The sequence below is a fragment of the Protopterus annectens genome, chromosome 11.part0 (genome assembly GCF_019279795.1).
Source record: "Protopterus annectens isolate FY-2018-M chromosome 11.part0, PAN1.0, whole genome shotgun sequence".
Taxonomy (NCBI): domain Eukaryota; kingdom Metazoa; phylum Chordata; order Ceratodontiformes; family Protopteridae; genus Protopterus; species Protopterus annectens.
Window position 1 is genome coordinate 245,173,674 of NC_056745.1, and position 23,583 is coordinate 245,197,256.

The 23,583-nt window shown below is 39.7% G+C and overlaps 1 protein-coding gene across 6 annotated transcripts in view; it reads right to left on the reverse strand.

Annotated features, from left to right (window-relative positions):
- The window catches only part of IRAG2 (inositol 1,4,5-triphosphate receptor associated 2), a 1,240,358-nt gene that overhangs the window by 136,335 nt on the left and 1,080,440 nt on the right, over nt 1–23,583 (reverse strand). For all 6 annotated transcript variants that reach the window (XM_044087670.1, XM_044087672.1, XM_044087673.1 and 3 more), the window contains 2 exons: nt 21,152–21,286; nt 14,455–14,602 (listed from right to left, as the gene is read on the reverse strand). In XM_044087670.1, coding sequence (XP_043943605.1) covers nt 14,455–14,602; nt 21,152–21,286 — 283 coding nt within the window. The remainder of the gene's footprint in view (nt 1–14,454; nt 14,603–21,151; nt 21,287–23,583) is intronic.

Genomic DNA, 23,583 nt, shown 5'->3' on the forward strand with positions numbered 1-23,583 from the left:
AGATCTAAAGTTACCATCCAGTGATCCTTGCCCAGCAGAGGTAAAAGCTGTTGTAACGTCAACATTTTGAACTTGGGAATGTCCAGATAAGTGTTGAGGATAGATAAATCCAAAATTGGCCTCCACGTGTTCCCCTTCTTGGTACTAGGAACAGGCGAGAATAAAATCCTAGGCCCCTTTCTGGCACAGGAACTGGCTGAATGGCCCCTATGTGGAGCAACAGAGAAATTTGCTTGTGAGCCTCTTGTCTTTGTAGAGGAGGAATGTCTGGCATGCCTTTGAAAGGAGGCATGGTATGGAAATAAAACCTGTAACCGTGGTGAATGATATCTAGAACCCATCTGTCTTGGGTAATTAAATCCCAATTTTCTTTGAAAAGAGACAGCCTTCCTCCCAAAGGTGCTGCCAGGCGAGAATGTACTGGCAGCTGAAAAGGCAGGTCATTGGGTCTGCTTTAAAAAGGACTGACCCCTGCCCTCACCAGAAGTCTGAGCAGGGAACTCCTGTCCTAGGCCTAAAAGAACCTTGAGCTCTGCCCCTACCACGTCTAGACCTACCCCTAGACTGGGAATCATAAGCAGGATAAGTCCATCCCTTAGTAGGCCAATTTCTACTAAACTTGGAGGCTGCACCTGCAAAAATCCTTAACAGTTTGCATAGACTTAGCCTTGTCCTCCATTTTCTTTAAGACTGCTTCCACAGGCGAACCAAACAACACATCAGACTGCAAAGGAGCATCCAAAATCCTTGTTTTAACATGCTCAGCTAAATTCTGATCTCTCAACCAGGCATGCCTACGAAGAACAGAACCAGTGGCAGCCACCCTCGAGGAGGCCTGCACAGCATCAAAACCACATTGCAAGGAATGTTTACCCACCTGTTCAGACACATGAACTAAATCCTGCAACTCTTTACACTCAATACCTTCTGCCAGAGCATCCACCTTAGATTTCAATTGTGAAAGGAGATAATTCTGATATTTTAACATGTGAAACTGACAATTCAACGCCCTCATGGCTAAAGTGGAAGAAGTATACACTTTCTTTCCCCATCTATCCAAAGCCCTTGCCTCTTTATCAGGAGGAACAGGATTTTTAACAACAGAAGCCTTCACACCTTTAGGCCCCTGAGAGACAGTTTCGGGTCTGCCCTAGGACTCTTAAAAGATACTTATGAGCTTCAGGCACCCTATAGTACCTATCCGGTTTAACTGGGGCAGGAGGCAAAGAATCAGGATTGAGGGAAGCCTCTGCAAAAACATCTTCCACCACATTCAGAACAGGAGGTATAGCTAAAGGCCTATGCTGGGGTAAAATCAAGAATTCCTAAGCCTCTTCCTGGAATCAGAGAAATCTTGACCTTCCCATTTAAAATGCTCCCTCATGGAATGCAGAGTCTCTGAAAATGAAAAATCCTCAGGAGGAGAAGCTGAAGGAGTAGAATCATCCACATCAGAATCAGAATAAGGAGGATACTCCTGCAAGTCTTCAGCCGAAGACTCAGAAGCCTCGAACATTGCTCAAAACTCTCAAACTCAGGTTCCACCCTAGGCCTCTTATCAGGAGGGCGCATAGAACCTCTAATCATAGTAATCAAATCCTCTGCCATTTTAAGCATATGTTTCTTAGGCAAAGACCCTGAAGCACTAGGAGAAACCCCCACTGAAGTTAAACTTGGCCTGCCTCTCAAAGAAGCCTTGGAAACAGAAGGGGAGGCTCTAACCACCTTAGGAAGAGAGGGAAGAACAGCCACCTGAGAAGCCCCCTCAGCCTGGCCTACTTCCTGCGGGGATACATCCTGTAACAGTAAAGTCTCTCCCTGAGACTCCAAAGAAACACCTGGCAAAACCTCCGGCTCCACTGAGCCTTCTAAAGATCCGATGTCTGGGACTGTCGGTTCTTCCACTCTAGGCTTTGCTGCTTTGTCCTTGCGCTTTTTGGCCGAAGCGGGCGTCGGAGCCTCCAACGGCATTTTATAATTACAACGCTTCCCAAAAACTAACCTGGCACAGTCTAACCTTCTCTTAATAGTGCGTTTGTTAAATCTAGCACAAGAGCGGCATCCAACAACGTCGTGCTCAGGCCCTAAACAAGGTATACACAAAGTATGGTAATCCCTATGAGGTATCTGTTTCCCACAAGAAATACAGTTATTCACTTTTTCTGACATCCGGTTAAATACTGAGGCAAGAAAAACAAAATATTCCTACTTAGCCAACTTTGATTCGGTCTGAAACTCTGACTTCAGAAACTTTCAGAACGCCAACCTGCACTCGCAAAATTGCTTCTGCATCGGACCATGCGGCAAAAAAGACTGAGGATATGACGCCGGTCATGCGCATTAGTACCCTGGCGCTGGCGTCAGTCTAATGCGCCCTGACCGCTTTGGTATTCGGGCCGACTGGACAGCGGACTACCCAATGGTTAGGACTGCAGCAATGTGGAATGAAGAACATCTGAAAAGTAAACAGTACTCTGTCTCCAAGTCTGCAAGCATTTCAACTTGCTCAGCTGCCAGTTCAATAAGAAACCGGACTTCTTGAGCACCAATCGAGTTATGTTTGCCATGAAAATGCAACAGGAAGAGCCCCTGAGCCACAGGAAGAAAAAATAGAAGAAAAAAAACATGCTGGCTGAACAAGGTAGCTAAACAGAATGGAGCTGCAGTCTTACACTAGTTGGCACACTTTACAGACCATGGAAAGACGGCGGGGGGGGGTCATTTATAGGCTCCAAATCAGAAAATACAGAATGCAACGGAACCTCTGAGGGGTATGATTCTGAGACAGTTCCAAAAGCAGAATTCTGTAACACACTTTCAGTTGCATCTGTCTTTTTTTGTAAGAATGCTGTGCTACTCCACGGATAACATGGATTCTTAGTGTATGCACCTCTATTGGCCTGAGTATTTGCACCATGTCCCTTTAAAAGGCCAAGTCCATCTTTTGATACTCCCTTTGCATGCATCTATAGACAACGATTATCAATACTGTCAAGCTGATGGGGATTTGCTCAGCTAGTTCAAAAACAATGATCTGTCCCATCCATGTAAATCCGTGTGTTATACCTCCCCTTGTGCAGTTTTCTAGCAAAGGCACCATTAGTTTACGTTACTTATTCATACAGTTAAATCTCAAAATGCAACAGTCTGCTGAGCACACAATATGGAATGCTTTAAAATGACATGACAGCTTTAATAGGAAAACGTCAGTAGAAACAGTCACATAGAACAATTCATTGCCTTCACTTCAGTAGCTGAAAACCTTGCAGTTGGCAGAACTACTTAACATGAAGTAGGAGCTCAGAACCAGTTTAGGTTTCATACTAGGTTAGGCGAACCATTTAAATGAAAACCTCTCAGCAGCTGAAAACACGTAAAAAATATTTAACATATCTTCATAGTCAGTACAGTAGTAATACATCACTATCATTTGATGTGGAGACTGCAGTACTGAAGTTTTTTTTTTTTTTTTTTAATTTCGTACCTACTGCAGTTTGTATTTCTGTAATATGATAGGCAGAAAAATATGCTAAGCTGGCTTCTGTAGGGCTGTGATTCACTGGCTTCCTGATCCATCAGGGCTTCTTTTTTCACCTAATTACTCTGATTAGTGATAACTGTGACCTTATTGTGCACTTATTTAATTATTATTCCAGACAGCACTGCCAAAGTACAGCTTTCTTAGGTATTCAGATTTGCAGTTCTAGCAATTCTGCATACCATCCCCATATTGTGAAGCAGGTGTCAGGAATACCTGCTCTGCTTATTTATCTGTGACTGATAGTTGATGTCTCATAGATCTAGTAAAACAATTTGAACAGCTTCTAGTAATATTTCATCTTTAAATTTTTCTCTGGTTATATGACTGACTGGGTATGCATTACTGCAGATTATACCATGACCCCCCATTAATATTCCAAAATGTGCACGCTGACTGGCCAGCGTGCACGTTGTAAATCGACTTATACTAATGGAAAAAGGTCCGGTCGCCCGGACTTTTTCCATTAGTATAAGTCTCTTAAAACTGTCTCGCTATGTTAAAGAGTTTAACATAGCGACAGGTTTAAAAAGCAACGGAGATCTCCGTTGCTTTTTAAAGCTGTCTCGCTATGTTAAACTCCTTTAACATAGCGACAGTGTAAAAAGCAACGGAGATCTTGCTTTCTCCGTTGCTTTTTTAAACCTGTCTTGCTATGTTAAATGGGTTTAACATGGCAGACAGCTTTAAATAAGCAACGGAGATCTCCGTTGCTTATTTTAAACTGTCTTGCTATGTTAAACCCATTTAACATAGCTAATAAAAAGCAATGGAGATCTTGCTTTCTCCGTTGCTTTTGGCCACAACTCTGATGTACTGGCGAGGCATGCGGTATATCAGAACTGCGTGGATGCCAGACAGCTGCAGAAGGGCAGCAAAGAGGCATTATACAATGCCATTATTTAAGAAAAGTAATTATTTCTTTTCTTAAATAATGTCATAGTATAATAGCAATAACCCACTTCTGGGTGTAGGTAATGCGGATTTACCCACGGTTGTCTTTGTTTGGTCCATCAGGCTTCACCCTCGGGACCAAACCACGCCAACCTTGGGTAAATCCCGCATTACCCACACCCAGGCGTGGGTTATTGCTATAGTAACTGATATGTGCTAACATTCATTAAACATTTTTGCCAACAAACTTTTGGCAAGAGAGTTTCACTTCTGCTGTGTGGTTTACAGCATTTTAATGATTTTAGCAACATAGAATCCCAAAATGGAAAACTGCAATCAGTGACTAACAGTGAAAACTATAGAAAGTGTGGATTGCACTATGACAGAGAGAGACATTGTGTTACAACACCGTGGGATCTGAATAGGAGAAAAAGATCATAGGACCTTCATGATTTACTAAACTACATTCATGTGATATAAGGAGTCAAAAAAAGCTGTCACAAGGCTAACTAGACTGGACAGTGGAGTTTGTCCTGTAACAACAGAGCTGGAGACAAAGTAAGGCTCAATATAGCTAAGGGTGTCCACTAGGTGAAGGAACACTGCCCCAAGACCTGCAGACCCAATGTGTCCGTCCTCAGACAAAGAAAATTTGGTACATGCACACTGGAATCCATAACATTTGATGCATTAGAAAAACTGGTTCCCCCTGCTACTGGCAGGTGCAGTGGTAAGATAATATCTCATAATACAATTCATTAACATGCTACATTAATAAATCAAATACACAAGTATTCTGTAGCCCAGCACATACCAAAGCAGCAGTGTAAGGGTACCTTTACAGACTACTGTCGCCCCATGGTATACTGCAGATTATACAATGACCCCCCATTAATATTCAAAAACGTGCACGCTGATTGGTCAGCATGCATGGTGTAAATCCGAGTTATAGTAATGGAAAAAGTTCCGGTCGCCCGGACTTTTTCCATTACTATAACTCTTACAGCAACACTGTCTCGCTATGTTAAACGAGTTTAATATAGCGAGACAGCTTTAAAAAAAGCAATAGAGATTCTCCGTTGCTTTTTTTTAAAGCTGTCTCGCTATGTAAAACCATTTAACATAGTGAAACAGTTTGTAAAAAGCAACAGAGATCTTGTTTTCTCTGTTGCTTTTTCAAACTCTCACTATGTTAAATGGGTTTAACATGGCGAGACAGCTTTAAAATAAGCAATGGAGATTCTCCTGCGTTTTTTTTTTTGTCTCACCATATGTAAAACCATTTAACATGTGAAACAGTTTGTAAAAGCAACAGAGATCTTGCTTTCTCTGTTGCTTTTTTCAAAACTGTCTCGCTATGTTAAATGGGTTTAACATAGCGAGACAGCTTTAAAATAAGCAACAGAGATTCTCCATTGTTTTTTTTAAAGCCGTCTCACTATGTTAAACCCATTTAACATAGCGAAACAGTTTGTAAAAAGCAAGAGAGATCTTGCTTTCTCCGTTGCTTTTGCCCACAGCTCTGTTGTACTGCGTAGGCATACGCATGCGCAGTACATCAGAACTGCCACAGAATACCAGACAGCTGCGGAAGGGCAGCAAGGAGGCATTATACAATGCCATTATTTAAGAAAAGTAATTATTTTTTTTCTTAAGTAATGTCATTGTATAATAGCAATAACCCACTTCTGGATGTGGGTAATGCTGGATTTACCCACGGTTGGCTTTGTTTGGCCACTCGGGCTTCGCCCTCGTGACCAAACCACACGAACCATGGGTAAATCCAGCATTACCCACACCCAGGTGTGGGTTATTGCTATAATGAAGAATGATGGTGGTGGTGGTGGTGGAGCAGAGAAAATACAAAAATCAGATATATGGATGGAGTGACAGCTAAGGGCTATGCAGGGAAACCATAGTGTATGGCAAAAATGAAAGGTGATTTCTGGAGAGAGAAAGCAGTCAGAAATTCAAAAAAAAAAAAAAAAAGACAAGAGCATAGGTACATCTATCTTTCAACACTGTGGGTACAGCATACCAAGGAAATTTAGCTGATATGGAGTATCCAGAGGTCCCAGCCATAACCTGCCACAAACAGTTCAGCTTTAATGTGGATGTGCACAAACAGAGTCCTACACTAGTAGTAACCAATTACCAGTTTGTATGCCAGCCCAGTGAGTTATACAGGGTGTCCTTAATTGGAACACATGGTACACTTTAGGTGTGCCCCACCATTTTATGCTTGTTCCAGAGTTAGAGGCAGTACTTACACTTCTTCCAGAATCTGGCATCCTAATGTCACAAGTGCTGAATTACACTATTATTCTTCATACATGACATGTTGAACTCAGTAAAGTAGATTTTGGAACTACCGATGTAGAAGTCAGTATCACAAGTTTTGGGTAGTGTCTTACCATAGGTGCAAACTGTTTGGTATCAGGCCAGTTTCATGGTCTGTTTCATCTCTGCTGATAGCATCGAAATTACAAGTAGCTGATTACAAGTCTTAACATATATTGACTTGAATGAAACTAGCATTTTATCTAACCCCAAGTTAGAATGACTTACCCAAGGTCATACCTGCCTCCTGGAATAGCCTTCCAAAACAGCTACAACACTTGAATGACTACCAGGTGCTCAGGAAGAACTCCAGGTGCAACTGAAAAGACTACTACAATCCACTTGTTTCCTAAACAAGGACTAAACTAATGTCCAGTCAAACCAAATTACAAGTTAATTCAGATTTTTCTTTAAATAAGGTACTAAAATTAGGCTATAGGACTTCACCACCCCCACTTCACAATTTATTCTTTGCAAATGAATTCAGTATGTTAAAGTAAGAGACGGCAGTTTATGTACTTAACTAGTAATTGTGATTTACTACATACTTTTGTATGTAGTTATTTCTTTACACCTGTGATACATTTTTATGTACCTACCATACTATACTTGCAAAGTGCTTTTATTGCTTTACCATAACCAGTTTTGCCACTGGCTCAGGTCACGGCTGTGAAGTGTCATTGCATTAGTCCATCTACCTGGTTAGCAATGTTAAATAAATAAATTTGATTTAGGTAGGGAACTTGCTCTGTCTAGTTAGGGAACAGTTGTGGCTTTAAGTTGTTTTATTTTATTATAAAAAAGGACGTCATGCTTAGTTATATATTTCCTTTAGGTTTATTTCATGTTAGTATTTGGATTATCTTTATAAATTTTCCTCTTCCGTACTCCACCCCTAGCAGCTGTTTTACATGAGTGAGCAAAGCAGATAAAGTGAAATTTTTATCTTTCAGGTTCTCTTCTGTAAATATATTTCCATGTACTGAGAGAAGCAATTTTGCTTGGAGGTGGAGAACATAATGAAGGAAGAAAAAAGACACAAAGGTAAGGTTTCACATAAAACAACTGATAGAAAATGCTATTCTTCAATCCCATTTTTTTGGATCAAAAACCAACAGGCTTAATGTAACTTGGAGCATAAAGCACTCAAGTTTCAAAGTTTTTTGATGCAGAACGCATATTTTCTCAAACATTGGAAAAGCAGAAATGAACTGTAATCACCTGGTATGATTAGATGACCACATCATTTGTTTGTTTAAATCTAGTTACTGGGGCAAGGCACAGGTCACAAGTGACCTATTTCAGTTGAAATACAATTATTTATAATAAATAAAAAATTACATCTGTATATTGTCTAAGCAGGAATGAGAGGATAGTTGAGTGAAGGATGTTGTACCGAGTTTGAGTAGTTGGAAGGAGAGGTTACATTAAAGCAAAAGTGTAGATTGTTGCAACAGAACCTGCCAAATGAGGGACAGCGATAGTGCTACTAATAAAAAAGACTGGGTGATGTAGCTCAGAACAGGTGATATGGTTACATAGGTTCATAGGTTGGTACTAGGCTATTGGCCCTAGGGCCTATACAAGCCTAGCCATAACAATTCCCTGGCAATTTCTTCCCACACTATTTACTTCCCTAGACCCCTTTCTAGCAGGGTGACTGATGTGATCCCTGGGGTGAATTTCTTTTTTCCCATCCGATCATCAAGGTTCCTTTTGAAGAGGGCCAAAGAGGCGTTCTACTTGACATGTATGGGCAGTCTATTCCAGAGTCTGGGGAGTCTCTGGGTCAGGAACCTATCCCTCCAGCATGTTTTGTTTATTGTGATGACAAGGTTTAGATCCCTGGAGAGTGTGTGGCTCTGAGGGATTGGGATTTCTTTAAGTGGAGCATGTCCAACACAGCTCTGGGTTTGACATGGCCTTGTATGTTTAGACGATATGCGACAGAGTATAGCTTGAGTTTTTTAAGGCAGTCGACATAGGGCATCTGCTTTAGGCCTGTGACTCTTAATGAGGTATTTCGGCGGCCTTTCCAGTTGTTGCAGACATCTTGAGAGGTACATACCAAATGGGGCATTGTATTCTATAATGGCTCTAATGAGGGTTGAGTACAGTGGGACAATGACCTCCTTTTTTCTGGATGAAAAGCCCTTAGTGATTAGGTGTGCCACATAGGATTTCCTGACTGTTGTGGCAATGTGGTTATTGAAGGCGAGACCACTGTCCACCTGTGTCCCTAAGCCTCTTATCACACTTTTGATGTTTAGTGTACTGCCACCTGTATGGTAATTTATGGGTACATGTTTTTTTCCCAAAGGGAATAACTATACATTTCCTGGCATTGAGCTTGAGCCCATGGCTCTGGCACCAAGCATCTGTTTCTGTAAATCCCTTTTGTAGAGTATCCACATCATTTGGGGATTCAATAATGGCTCCTAGTTTGTAGTAATCTGAAAACATTATTAGCCAGAGTCCCTTAGTGTTGGCCTGTACGTCAGAGAAGTAGATGCCAAACAAGGGCTGTCCCAGGACTGAACCCTAAGGTACTCCACTTGTCACATGTCTGGGGCTGGATTTGGAGTCTGCTACTTTTACAGTATGAGTTCTGTCAGTAAGCCAGTTGGCAACCCATCGAGTGATGTAGGGATTAATGCCCAGCTTAGTAAGTCTATCTATGACTCCAGACTGGGGGATGGTGTCAAAGGCCTTGGCAAGGTCCAAATAGGCTGTGTGGACTGCCTTACCCTCATCCACGGCTTTGGAGACTGATTCGAAGAAGTCAATCAGGTTCAGGAGATATGATCGGCCCTTCACAAACCCAAACTGGGTGGGGTCCAGTGTTTGAAGGTTGCCAATGTCTTTGTTTATAAGTTGCATGATAATATGTTCCATGGCCTTGCAGATCAGGCTTGTCAGACTGATGGGGCGGTAGTTCCCGGGATCCAAGGTGGATCCTTCCTTGTGGAGTGGGATAACTGTAGCTGTGCACCACTCAGTGGGCACAAAGCCTGAGGTGAGGCTATGATTAAACATGACACTTAGGTGAGGTGCCAGTTCATTTGTAGTTCATGTAATACACAGCCCAGGATGCCATCTGGTCCCACGGATGCTGTATTCTTAGCTTTGGAGATTGTTTTTTTTTACCTATGTGGCTGTTATTACTGGAATTTGGCAATCTTCCGGTATTGAGAGGGACTGTTTAGGGGGTGAGGGAGGGGTGAAGTTGGCACTGAATTCATCTGCCAGGATATTGGCAATACCTTTGGGCTCAGTATATTTAATGCCATTCTGTTGTAGCTCAGAGCAGATCTGAGCATTGCCACTTACATTCTTGACATAGTTATAGAATGCCTTGTGGTTGTCTTTGGAATCTTTGGCAATTTTATTTTCATAACTAGCTTTGGAGGATTTGATGAGGGATTTCAGCTTCTTACTGAGGCTGGTAAGGGAGTTTTTTGCATCCTGGGATTATCCTCTTTTCTGCAACAGTTTCTTCCTTTTGTTGCAAAGTTTGTTTATGGCGGGGGACCACCAGATTGGCTTCCTTTTTTTGGAGGAGAGCATCTTGGTTCTATTTGGGATGGCACGATTCATGAATGAGTGGATGTGCTCATACAGTACACTAGTATAGGATTCAGCATTCAAACTTCTGCTTGTGTGTCATGAAGTTTGTCACTTCTGGCTTGTGTAGCATGAAGTTGGCTTTGGAGAAGATTTTTTATGGAGGTTTCCTTACTGGGAAGTGGGGGTGGAATGTGGATGTTAAGGGTGATTAGCTTATGGTCAGACCTGACCAACGCGGGGGTGACCATAGGTGTGGAGCATCGATTTCCCATGTTGGTAATAACCAGGTCTAGTATATTGGAGCCCCTCATGGGACTATGGATTAGTTGATCCAGGGCGTTGGAATTTATGAATTCCAAGAACCGTTGGGCAAAGGTGTTGGTACACGAGTAGTTTTCCCAGTTAATGGCAGGGTAGTTGAAATCACCCAGTATTAGGGTGTTTGGTTGTATCTTAATATAGTCAACAACATTTGGCTGATGAGATGACATGGGTGGGTTTAATAGAGTCCTTTATTTTGGGTACGATGAGGTACCTTTTATTTGTGGGAGGAATAATTTCTCAGAGTTTTGGGCCTGTTATAGAGAAACAGTAATCTATATAATGGAGTTTAGTTTTGGGATTTCTGTGTGGGCCAGACTGGTGGTGGTTTCGGGGTTGACATGTGGGCCAGAGTGGTGGTGGCTTTAGGGTTGCCATACAGGCCACAGTAGTGGTGGCTTCAGGGATGACTTATGGGCCATAGTGGTGGCAGCTTTGGGGTTGCCATGTGGGCCAGAGTGGTGGTGGTTTCAGGGTTGCAGTGTGAACCAGAGTGGTGGTGGTTCTGGGGTTGCAGTGTGAACCAGAGTGGTGGTGGTACCTCTCAAATGTATGGATTTCTGCAGAAACACAGATTTCTGTTTATTTTTGATCTGTTTCTCATACAAATTGTGGTTTTCTGGCAGATCACTGGCCAATCATTGAGGAGTAACATTAGAAAATAATTACAGACATTTGAGATTCAGACTTTCTACCCTTCACAAAATACATACTAATGCAAAACCTGGCAATTCTATCAACTTTGTAAGTTTGTAAAAGCAATATTTAAAAATTCTCTATTTTTGAGCCTTTGTCCAGATTTCCTGCTCCAGGAGGTTGAAAGATATGAACTTCAACCATGTGATGCCCAGAATAAAAACATAAATGGATAAAGGTGTGACTGGTGGTGACCAATACATTTCAAAATTCTGAATTGTCTGCAACTATCTATCCTGAGCGGCTATTTTATCTAAAAGTGTAATATGGTGGGGCTTTAAACACATTTCATCCACGAGGTAATTTAAAAAGAAAAACAAAAATCAAAGAAGAGAGGCAGATACATTCACAATAAATCATAGATGCTTGTGCAAAATAAAATAAATGTCAGCAATTTGTTTTATTCTGATAAGTAGGACTTTATCCCTTCTGAGGTTGTGGCACAGAGTGATAAAGCCCTGACTGTATCCTAGATTACCTGGAATAGCCTAACAACCCAGGTGCTAAAGAAGCAGACAGATGAGGGTCTGAGAGAGTAAAAGTCAAGTGCTGGCTCTCCATCATGAAGTGAGACACATTCAATCTGCTACACTGCTCACATCATATGGAAGCTGATGAAGAAGCTGACAGGAATTCAGGCGGAGATGTGTATGCCTACCAAGCTTTACGTCTGAGCTCGGTAGTTGGAATTAAGCTCTTGTGCAAGGCACAGTATTATGGAATTTCATTTGTCAGCCTTCTGTTGCATGGAGTGATAAGGGATATAGACAAGCAGTAAAACCAGATGGCTTCCTGGAACGCAGCCTATAATGACTGGTCCATGTAAAAGGAATAGGACTGTTGGATCTAGAGAATGCCGATGGCTAGAAGACCGGTGGCTAAATGCATCCAGAATAATGTGCTCACACCTGTGATTAACTGTATATTCTAAGCAGTAACACAAGGCTATCAGCAATTTTATTAAATCACAAAAGAGAGATTTTTTTTTTTAAATAATTCACAAATTCAACCCTTGCAAATAAAAAATGATGTAGCTTAAAGTGCACAGATTAATTATAGCTTCTACAACTACATTCATATTTTATTCAAACCCTGGTATGCATGCGCACGCACACAGACTTCCTCAAATGTTAAAAATAACCTGTAATTCCTTAAAGAACTGTCACATACTATAGCACATATGTAAAACACATTTGGTTCCATAACAAAAATACAGTGATATGTAGCTATCGGTCAGACACCATTACAAAGAGAAATTTATAGAATATGGCATGACACTGTGGGAAATCTAGTTTAAAGTTTAGTGATACTCAAAGAAATTGCAGTTAAAGTGGGAACCCACACAGATATCTTTCAACGCCATACATCAGTGATAAGAACATTAGGACTATATAGCAGTGGTTATTCATCTTTTGTCCATGCTTGTATCTCCTAATAGGTTTTATAAGTACCACAGTCACTGATTACCACTGTACTTTGACAAAAGTGACTTTAGCATGTATTCTGACTTCCCTAACAGATAAGCAGTTGAATGCTACTCATCATTCCTTCCAAATGTAGAGAAAAAAAGGCTTTTATAGTAAATGGGAATGAAATTCCAGCAACTGAAACATAAGACACGGTAAAAACAATACTACTACTGCAACCTGATCTGCTACTAGAAAAACAAAATCCTTCTAAATAATGACATGCGAGAACCATTTCCCATAATTAAATGTGTGTGTGTGTGTGTGTGTGTGTGTGTGTGTGTGTGTGTGTGTGTGTGTGTGTGTGTATATATATATATATATATATATATATATATATGTACACTACCAACATATGCACCATCCCCTACCCAAACCCTAACCCTAAGGACAGTCCCTCACTATCGCACACTTACCTGTCCTAACACTAAATCCCTCACTGATCCGCACACTTACCGAGTCCTCACTATCGGACACTTACCTGTCCACTCCACCAACTAACACTAAATCTCTCCTCTTCACATACCGAACCATCTTTCTTTTCGGTCATCTCTCGTTTTGTTTTTCTCGTCGCCCCGGGATTCATTTTCGGCAAACGCGATTTTGAGATTTTAAGGTGATATATATATATATATATATATATATATATATATATATACAAAAAAATAATGTATAAACCATTGTGTAGCAGTAAATTCTATGTTTATGAATGGGTTACAAAGAAAAAATAATGTATAAACCATTGTGTAGCAGTAAATTCTATGTTTATGAATGGGTTACAAAGAAATTACTGACTCCTGTTACAGAATGGATTTTGTCACTTGGGCTTCACCCCCTTGTGATCAAACCACACGGCATAAATACATGTGGCGTAATCCTACAGCTCCCTATTGAAATGTCAGCACTCAAAACACCTAGAAGCTGAACAGCTGGAGAAAAAAAAAAAAGACTGAACACACAGGAGAAGGAAAAATCTCGTAAAAATTACTCTTCTTTAAATTTCTTTTTGTAGGGTTGGCAAGCCACCAAAACCCTCAAACTTGTATATACTAACTCCAAGATCATCATACCTTGAAGAAAATGGAATATTCTGAGAAATGGCATCTCAGACTCCGTTCTTTCAGCCATTCAGTCTCCATATTTTGTCACTTGCTCTAGTAGGTCCTGACATTTCAAATGGTTACCCCTCTTCACACACACACACACACACACACACACACACACACACACACACACACACACACACACACACACACACATGGATGGAAGGTATATTGTTACAGTAAACAATAGATACTACAAAGCTCATTTTAAACAAAACTAAAAGTTCTACAAGAGAACTTTTTTATGATGTATAGACTAATTTTAATAAATATTAGTTAAGAAAATGCAATAAAATTTTTTTTTTACAAAAAGGGGGTACTAGAGAGGTCAACATCCAGGCAGTACAATATATACATAAAAGAATATATTTAATTAGAGTATCAAAAAAGCAAGCAGAATATCATGGATGTAAAAATCTATGCAACATAAATCAAGGAAATAAATCAAGGAATAGCAGTTACTATTCTACGGAAAGCAAGCTACACATTTTACTGACTTATAGTATTTAGAGATCTAAAATATTAATACCTTGTTCTGAGGGTAATGGGAATGACTTGCCATTCTGTAACAGGACCTGTTTCAGCTCCTCAAGTTCTTCATGTTCCTTGGAGTACATTCGTTTCAGGTTTTCTACATGCTGAATCATTACCTCCACAGATTTGCTCACGCGATTCTCCTAACAAAATTAATAGTTGCATCATTTAATTTATGGAGCTGTTTCTTGCATACCTCTCAACCTGGAAGCATCAAAAATCTGGACAAAGGCCCATGAAAAATAGGTACAAATCTGTACGCTGATTAACATACAATTTGCATACATAATTATGTAACCCCACCCACTCCAGTGGAATTGTGGGATACCAACTTTTAAACACAAACTGAAAAGAAAAAATATGACCATGAAACACAACATAAAAAGAACAACAGTTTTATTTATATTAACATCTGAACTTGAATAAAACTAAAATACATTTTTTTTTATAAAATTAAAATTTACTACTAGTACTTCTTTCGGCTTTTCCCGGTTAGGGGTCGCCACAGTGGATCATCTGTCCGCTCATGATTGGCAGTGAAGTTTTACAGTGTCGAGTTGCCAGCCCAGCGCCCAACCTTCCATGGAAGGCGCACACACACACACATGCACTCATGCCTAGGGCCAATTTAGAGTGTCCAATCCACCATGTCTTTGGGATGTGGGAGGAAACCGCAGCACCCAGAGGAAACCCACGCGACCACAGGGAGGACATGCAGACTCCGCACAGAAGGCACCCCAGCTGAGGATCGAACCAGAAAATTTACTACTAGGACTACTACACATTAAATTCAAGCATAACCTGTAGGCTGCAGCCCTGCACCTTCACTATCTTGTCCTACACATTAGATGCTTCTTCTCACAAATTGTCATACAGTTATGTACATAAACATAATAAATGATACTAAAATTTAGCTTTACCAGCCTAAACAAATGCAGTTGGACAGTTTACAGTATGACCGGTAACTTGATAACATGTACCCAAATTCCTATTAATGCCTGCAATGTTGTCAGTCCAGGGCCCGGGCAAATAACAGAGTTGATATGAATGCAGTCAACTAGAAAATTACTTTCATCAGAAAAAAAAATCAGCTGCTACAGTACATGACTTCTGAGAGCTGGTTGTTCAGAAAAATAAGAACAAGCTGACAGTCTACTCTGCCCTTAGAAAAATGTTACAGTGGATCAATAAATACAAGCTATAAAGCACACAATAAACAGCAGTGTTTGACTATACACTAATATTATGAGGATGAATTCAACTGAGGTAAACAGAAGTGCTTTGTCATTTATCTGGGGAAAAATGCTGCAATAACGTAATTCCCTTTCAGCAGTACTATAGAAAATAGCAAAGCCATCAGCCTGTAACATGGTCAGTGCTATTTAAAAACACGAGAATTAGACATTAGCCCCATGCCCTCATCACCAGGACCATTAGCTGTATGGTACAAGACGATAATGCTAAATGTTTCATACCAACAAATCACTTTGTATTGTACACAACTGTATTTTTCTTATGTAGACTAGAAACAACCAGAATAGGAGTTTAACAGATAATATATTACATATTAAAAACTTTTTCTGACCTTTAGCCCACTATTTAAGACCATCCTGTTGCTTTCCTGCTGAAACAATTTTTAGCCACATTCTTACATAAATGGGTTTGTCAAGATTACCTCTAAAATGGCAAACCTATAATTTGTTCTGAAATATTAGCCTTTGCTTAACACAACCTATGTAAGTTAAGGTTTACCTTTTTTTTCTTTATAACAATTTTATTTTCCTCTACTCTTAACTTCGTATGAAGTGATAATAAGACAGTAGCTACAGACAATGACACAAGCTTGAGGGTAAGACAATGAAACTCCTGTTATCTAAAATGTCACCTTAAGCCTGCAAAGAAACATTATAATACTGAAACAGCAAAAGTTTTAGTAGAGACATATAAAGCACACATGAAAATGTTACTTTAATCCATGTAAAAATGTCAAACACCAGAACTCATTGCTTGCTGATATTATGCAGGTGGAGAGAGACTTATGTTTGACAGGTTTCACTATATCTTCAGCCTGGCAAAGTTTCTGCACATCAACTACTAGAACATTCTGTTCTGCCTCATTAGCATCGGATTGTGACAGATAGCCCAACTACAGTTTAGGCCATACCTCTCAACCTGAAAACATCAAAAATCTGGACAAGGCCCATGAAAAGTAGGTACAAATCTGTACGCTGATTAACAAAATCTGCATACATAATTATGTAACCCCACCCACTCCAATGGAGTTGTGAGATACCAACTTTCAAACGCAAAATGATGAACAGACAACCAAAATATGGCACCAGAGTCTCCCTGCAGCCATTCCCATATCCCATTACAATGTACAAACACTAACAGACATCTGCTAAACAAAGCAATACTGTCTCACAGTGAAAATAGACTTAGCATTAAAATTTCTCTGCCCTTGAAACTCACATTCATTGAAACAGCTCTGAAACCCACACCACATCCAAAGAAAATGCATCTGGCCACAATGTACGACTGAGTTCCATGCTGCCATATGAGCTGATTAACTTTATAGCCAGGTTACTGTTTTATTTAACTTCTGTTACTCCATACTTTACTGTAATCATAAAATGTACAGACAAGTATAAAATGCACAACTATAACCTCACTAATTTTAATTAAAAAAAGATGGTCACAAAAAGTGCTCCCTCTACCTTAAGGTATAAAACAAAACTGCATGTTAAACTCCTCTAAACTTTCTGGAGCTTTTCTCCCCAGGCTTCTGACCCAGTCGGACTTTCCCAATCAAATATCAATAAATAAGTAAATACATAAACTATTCTGGAAGATAAGACTGTCTAGTAGTATTACTGATTCTTTTCCACTATGGCCGATTATTCTTCCAACACATGCGAATGAAATCTAAATGACCACACCATTTTTTTTAACAGCTATAAAAACTACCTCTTATCTTTAGTACACCAGAATACTGATACTTTCCCCTGCCAACCAGCTCTCTAACAGTTACTTCCCAAACTCCCACACAGCTTTATCCACTAGAAGACTATGCAGCCAGACTTCACCTTTCTGTTATTTCCACTAAGGATACTAAATTGATAACATCAAAACTGAACTTTCAGGCTCAAGCTTTACAAAATTTCATCTAAGGTTTCTCAAATTAAGAACAAAAACCATTGTTGAATCTCTTATTTACATTTAGAATATATCCCTGACACACAAACAGTCCTCTCCGTTCACGGAAAAAAAAAAGCTCTGCAGTACCCACTTACTCGTGAATATACTATCCACCAACACACAGACACACTCCATTCACGTGAAAAAAAGGTCTGCAGTATCACTGGACTGTTAAAAAACTACCAGTGTGGTAATCGAAGAAGTTAAGAGCAGTGGCACAGGTGCTGTAACATTCTCCCTGTTGTCTCTTCCCAAAAGCATACTTGAAGCGCTCTGTGACTGGATGCAAACACATTTTTGATGATGAACCAAAACAGTGGTATAGATTACCAGCTGACATCCTTTACTTGTGTTGTTGTAGTAATTATATTTATTGGTTGTTTGTTTCACAATAATTCTTCATTTTAAATTCTTCAGTGTAGTTTGCAGGGTAGTTGCTACATGTTGTATGAAGTTTCTTTATTAAACTTTTAATATTATCACTATGGTTTTCCTGGATACAACAAATCACAGTATACAGATACTGTTTTTTCCCCAGTAAATGACTGTTCCTTTTCCCATTTTCCCTTTCTGTATGTTCTCTTTCTTCATACCTCTCAACTATCCAGATTTTTCAGAATATTTGGAGTTTTCACATTTTGGTCTCTCCCTCAAACTTTGTATTTTTTCACCAGATCATTGATGACTGAAGTCACTAGCTACTGACAGACATTTGAGTTTCAGATTTCACATCCTTCAGAAAATGCACGAAAATGTAAAATACGTTAATCAACTTTCTAAGTTTGTAACAGCAATACTTAAAATCTGTCTCTGACTTTCTGGCCTTTATTTTTGGATTTGTCCAGATTTCTTGCAGTAGATTGAGAGGTATGTTTTTCTTGTATACTTAACGTTCATTTCTCCATATAATACTTACATTTTTATTTCTAGAAAATGTATTTTATTTTCTCTGCTAGTCTGGCAATTCTGTTTTTGATCACTAATGCTCAAAGTTGATCTTGCACTAACATAGCACTGCCCTATTCTGGTTAGACCCACACAGTTACTCCCTACAGCCCACTCATGCTTAGATGCTATGAGTCATTCTGCAGGGTGCATTATGTTGAGATGAGGAGGTAGCTCAAAGATGAGTCAGAGGTCAAGAAGGAAAATTAGTCTGTGTACAGGATATAGTACTTGATTGGGGGAGGTAGTATTCTAGGCTATGGGCAAAGATGTTAGGAAGCAACAGAAATGGCAAAAGAAAAGGCGACCAATGTGGCTATAAAAGAATATGAGACTGACAAAATGCAAGACAGGGTTATGAGTTTGTTGAAACGGAGAGATAATCTGTAAGTTGTGAAAATAGCTGTTTTTAGCCTTCTGAACTTGTGGTTTACAGAGGTTTCTATGATCTACACTAGCACATTAGTTGTTGAGATAGTACTCATGATCTCACTTGCTCTCTAATATACTATGTCTATCCACCATACCTCTTTCAGCGGTCCGTACTTGCTGTCAGAGAAAGCAGCTCTGCAGACTTCTTTCCAGGCTATACCTCTTCCAGCAGTCAGCTCGGTGCTCTATCTGTGAAAGCAGCTCTGCAGCCTTCTGTCCAGGGCAGGCTATACTATCCACCATACTATTTCCTTACAGTTTCCCGCGTGCTAGTAACAGCCAGAAATATGTGAATGTGAGCCCTTGAGCTCAATTCAGACAGGCTGACAAAGCTGATGTCATTGTGTATACGATAATGTCAGCGCAAAAGCAGGGAAAAAAATTTAAAAAACAAGCTGGGAAAAATTCAGAAATGAAGGGGTGCCGCTTGGGAATCATGGCACCCCATTATTTGGAACCCAAAACTTGATAAAAACTGAGTAATTTGGTACTGTTGGGAGGTATGTATGAGCGGGAAGCTGATGTATCTATTTCTTCAAAGTTAAATAATTTGTATGAAAGGAAAGAAAAGCTTGAACGCACTCCTCTGTTTAAGTATGTCTTTCTCTTCCTCTGATTGTAGAAAGTTCTACAGACAGGAAAAAAAAGGAAATCTCCTGTGATTTGAGCTGCCAAGGAATGTGAACTCTAACACCTTTAAGCAGGTTCTCAGGAAATAGCCAAGCATACCTATATATGGCTATACCATTCATGATTGTTGTAGTAGCTGTATGCAGGGCATCATAACCATACTTTAGTTCTTCAGGGCCCATTGATTTAGCAGTATTCAGTTGCTAGCAATTTTTCTTGATAGTCAAGCTCAGATGAATGCTTTCCTTAACCAGATAGAGGAGGAAGACACTTGTTTTTTGTAAGGACCTTTCCAGACACTGATGTATGGCATGGCCGATTAAGGTATATCGTGACTCAATGGACGTCTCAGCTGATTTACAGAGAATCTCATAAATCAGCCTTCTATAATCAACTTCAGTAGGTATGGTTACCAAATCTGACACTCCTCTGTATATTAGGAGGCTGCAGATTTTCAGGCTATTCCACCAAAGAAACCCATGGCACAGACTTCTGAAGTTCTTCCACAGAAGCCTGAAGCTCAGGCTCATGAACTTCTGAAATAATCTTAAGGGTGACCAATGTCTAAGGTACTGATGCAGTTTAAGTACCACTGTCATCTGGGGTTTTCCCAGCATAGCGACAGACAGTTTGATTCCAGTCTCCTGCTTGGAGTCAGCAAAATAAATGTGGTAGCCTCTGTAGAATAAAATGCTGAAGAAGCAGTTTCAACATCCATGCACAGGGGCACTTTCTCCTTCTATGTATTTTGCCCTCTTCTATACAATTTTTTTTCCGTATTTTTCTTCCAGATTTTATGGTTCGATATATTTCTTCTAGAAATTTTTCTCTAAAGACTCAAGTATCTTTTTTAATAAGACAGTAAGTCATTACATCTTGTCTGTGTATTTTAGTGGTGCATTTGAAACTTCTGCAATGTTCACAGTCTCTGATGTGATTACAGTCAACCAAAGCAAGCATTGTGGATAAAAAAAATTGGACTTATTTGTAATTATATTTTTGACAGATTTTTAACAGGAAAGTAGAAAATGGACTTGTGAAGCCAGCAAAAAATAAAAGCTAATGGAAAGCAAAAAATGTATTTTTTTATCATCATACATTTTCTCAGTTAAACATTTTAAATTGTTCAAGTGAGGAATATATGATCCTAAAATAGTTCCAAACAAATGGTGAACATGCATCGATTGTGGGAAATAAAACGGACTGTGGATATATTTGTGTCACTACACACAGGATCCTTTGATTGTCAATGTGGACGAAAAAGGAAGACACTGACTTTGAAACTTCAGGTCAGAGACAATGCAGGCAAATTATGACAAAGGCCAAATGTTAGGATTTATTGTTACACTGAGTATTTTCTAAGCATTTGTCTGCAATGCAGTGATGATTCCTCAAGTGATCACTTGTATGTAGTTCCAGCTTTTCATCTTTCACAGGGTTAGCAATATAAATCAGATACAATTACTGTAAATAAAACACAAAATTACCTGGTGAATTGATCCCAACATCTCTGACCTGCTAGCCACTCTGTTTGAGAAATTTTCGAGAGACTTCATCTTCTTCTCAAGATCCACAGCAGTGTCATATGCCTTGGAATCCTTCTCCAAATGGGGTAAGAGCAGCTAGACAAGAAGTTATATTAAAACATTAATGGTATAGATATTTCCGTCACTAAATAGTTAAAAAGAAAAAAAAAACTCAAATATTAACGGCTGAGCACAACATGCACTAGAGTAGATACCCCTAAGAAAAGGATTCCAAATATACAAGTCAAAATGTACTTGCTGAATTCTAGACTGACCTTGCGAAAACTCCAAATATGTTATTTCAAAAGCTATTTGCTGCATTTTCAACATATTGCACTTGCGTATGAATTTTTGCAGAATAATCAAAATTTATATAACAAATTACCACTAAAACTGATTTTTTTTTTTTGTGGATTTGGTTTAATTCATAGAACTGTCACTCATTAATGAATCTGATGAAAAACTGATGAAGTAGTGCTGCTTGGAGACAAAGTACAAAAAGAAGAACATTTTTCTCTGAGGGCGAACCCAACCACCATCACTACTGCTATTTAATAAACATTAAGAATACCGCATATTGAAGAAAAGGAGGGAAATCTCCAGTTTTGCAGTAACCTCTGAGCTTTAACTGTTTTCAGCAAAACTGCTCTTTTACCTCCATCTGTTGATTTATAAACACACTATTTTCAAAGTATGACATCACCTGGTGTAACAACGCACACCATTTCAGATCTGGGTCACTATATCAACATTGTTATGATCAAGTACAACAGTCTACCCCTTCTACATCAAATACACTTCCCTTTATCCTATATTCTGGACACATCTTTAAAAGTCCATCTCCAGACACTTGCTAAATACCAATGTGACTCATTTAGTGACATCAGCTGATCCCCGACTCCTATTCCTCCATTACTAATTAAAAGCTTTACTACTATTGTCTTATTTCCCTGCGCTCAACTCACTCAATTACCTAAGAAATTTCTCCCCCCACTTTTTTTAACCTTTCTCACTCAACTACCTAAGAAACTTCTCAATCACTCCCCTCTACTGGAATTCTCCAGAATTATACATTGCATTGTCTTCCATAAAAAAATATTTAATAGCCATTTCATGATCTGCCATGCCTAATTGACAACACATCTTGTGTATTTCAATATACATTTACTTTTCCACCACTGGGCCAGGATGAAATTGGTCATGTATGATCAGTGCTTGATCTGGGTTTGCAAATGATATAAAATAAATTTAGTCTCCATTTGCCTAGTGTGATGCTCTGAGACGGTCACTTAACCTGAGATTGTTCCCAGGCCATGTCTAGAGAAAGCGAGCTTACCGGATTAACAAACAAATAAAAAATGTCCTGAATTTAAATGAATGACATGGCATTTGAAATTAAGTTTTTTTTTTGGGGGGGGGAGGGTCAAAGGCTGCCACTAAGAAAGACCAGTTGGAATAATGGTTAAGGTCTTTACATCTTATGCACAAGGTTCAGTGCCATCCTTGGGCCAAATGCCTGTTTGGAATTTGTATGTTCTCTCTGTCTCTCTTTGGAGTTCCTCCCACCTCTGAAAAACATGCTGAAATATTGAATGCTTCCATCTTAAACTCAAGAATGAATGGAGCTGTGGGCAACAGCACAGACTCTACATGGTGCCCTATAGGGGGAAGAGGTATACAGACCAACTGCTTTGGGCATCTATTGTGGTGCACAGTATCCTCAAAATATGAGTACATGGATCACAGATTGCATGCTGTGGCAGGGCTAGCCACTCAATGGTGTAAAATATGACTCTAGGTGATTCAGTCATGTAGGCTAATGTCGCCAATTAGGCATAGGTAATTTGCCAATGATAAGTGGACTGAAGACCCAGCCTACTCCAACCTACACCAGAGACCCATGCTAATGGTGGGAGGGGTGTATGTGCCCCTATTGGCCAGTGTGTGCCTACCATAATGTCTAGCAGCCATGGGTCAATATGCTCTAGCCAATGTCCAGTTGCCCAACTTGGATTATCTGGGATAGCTCTGTTTTGCTCAACAGAGCAAAAGCTAAACATAAAACCAATCAGCTAGCTACACATGAACTAAGTATTTTACTGACAGGATGGAGCTTGAAAGTGGATGACAGGATGGTACGGAGGATGGTGGACATCCTACATATCCAAGAGACATGATGGAAGGGCAGTGCAGCAAAGCCACTTGGCTTGGGATTCAGAATCTACTATTCAGGATGAGGACAGGCTGCAAATGGTGTGGCAATTTTGGTGAGATAAAGGCTTCAGAGGGCAGTGAGGGATGTCATCAGAATTTGTGCCAGACTCATGGCAATCGGACTCCAGTGTGATGATAGGGTAGTTTTCATAATCTCAGTCCGTACCCCACAGCATGGT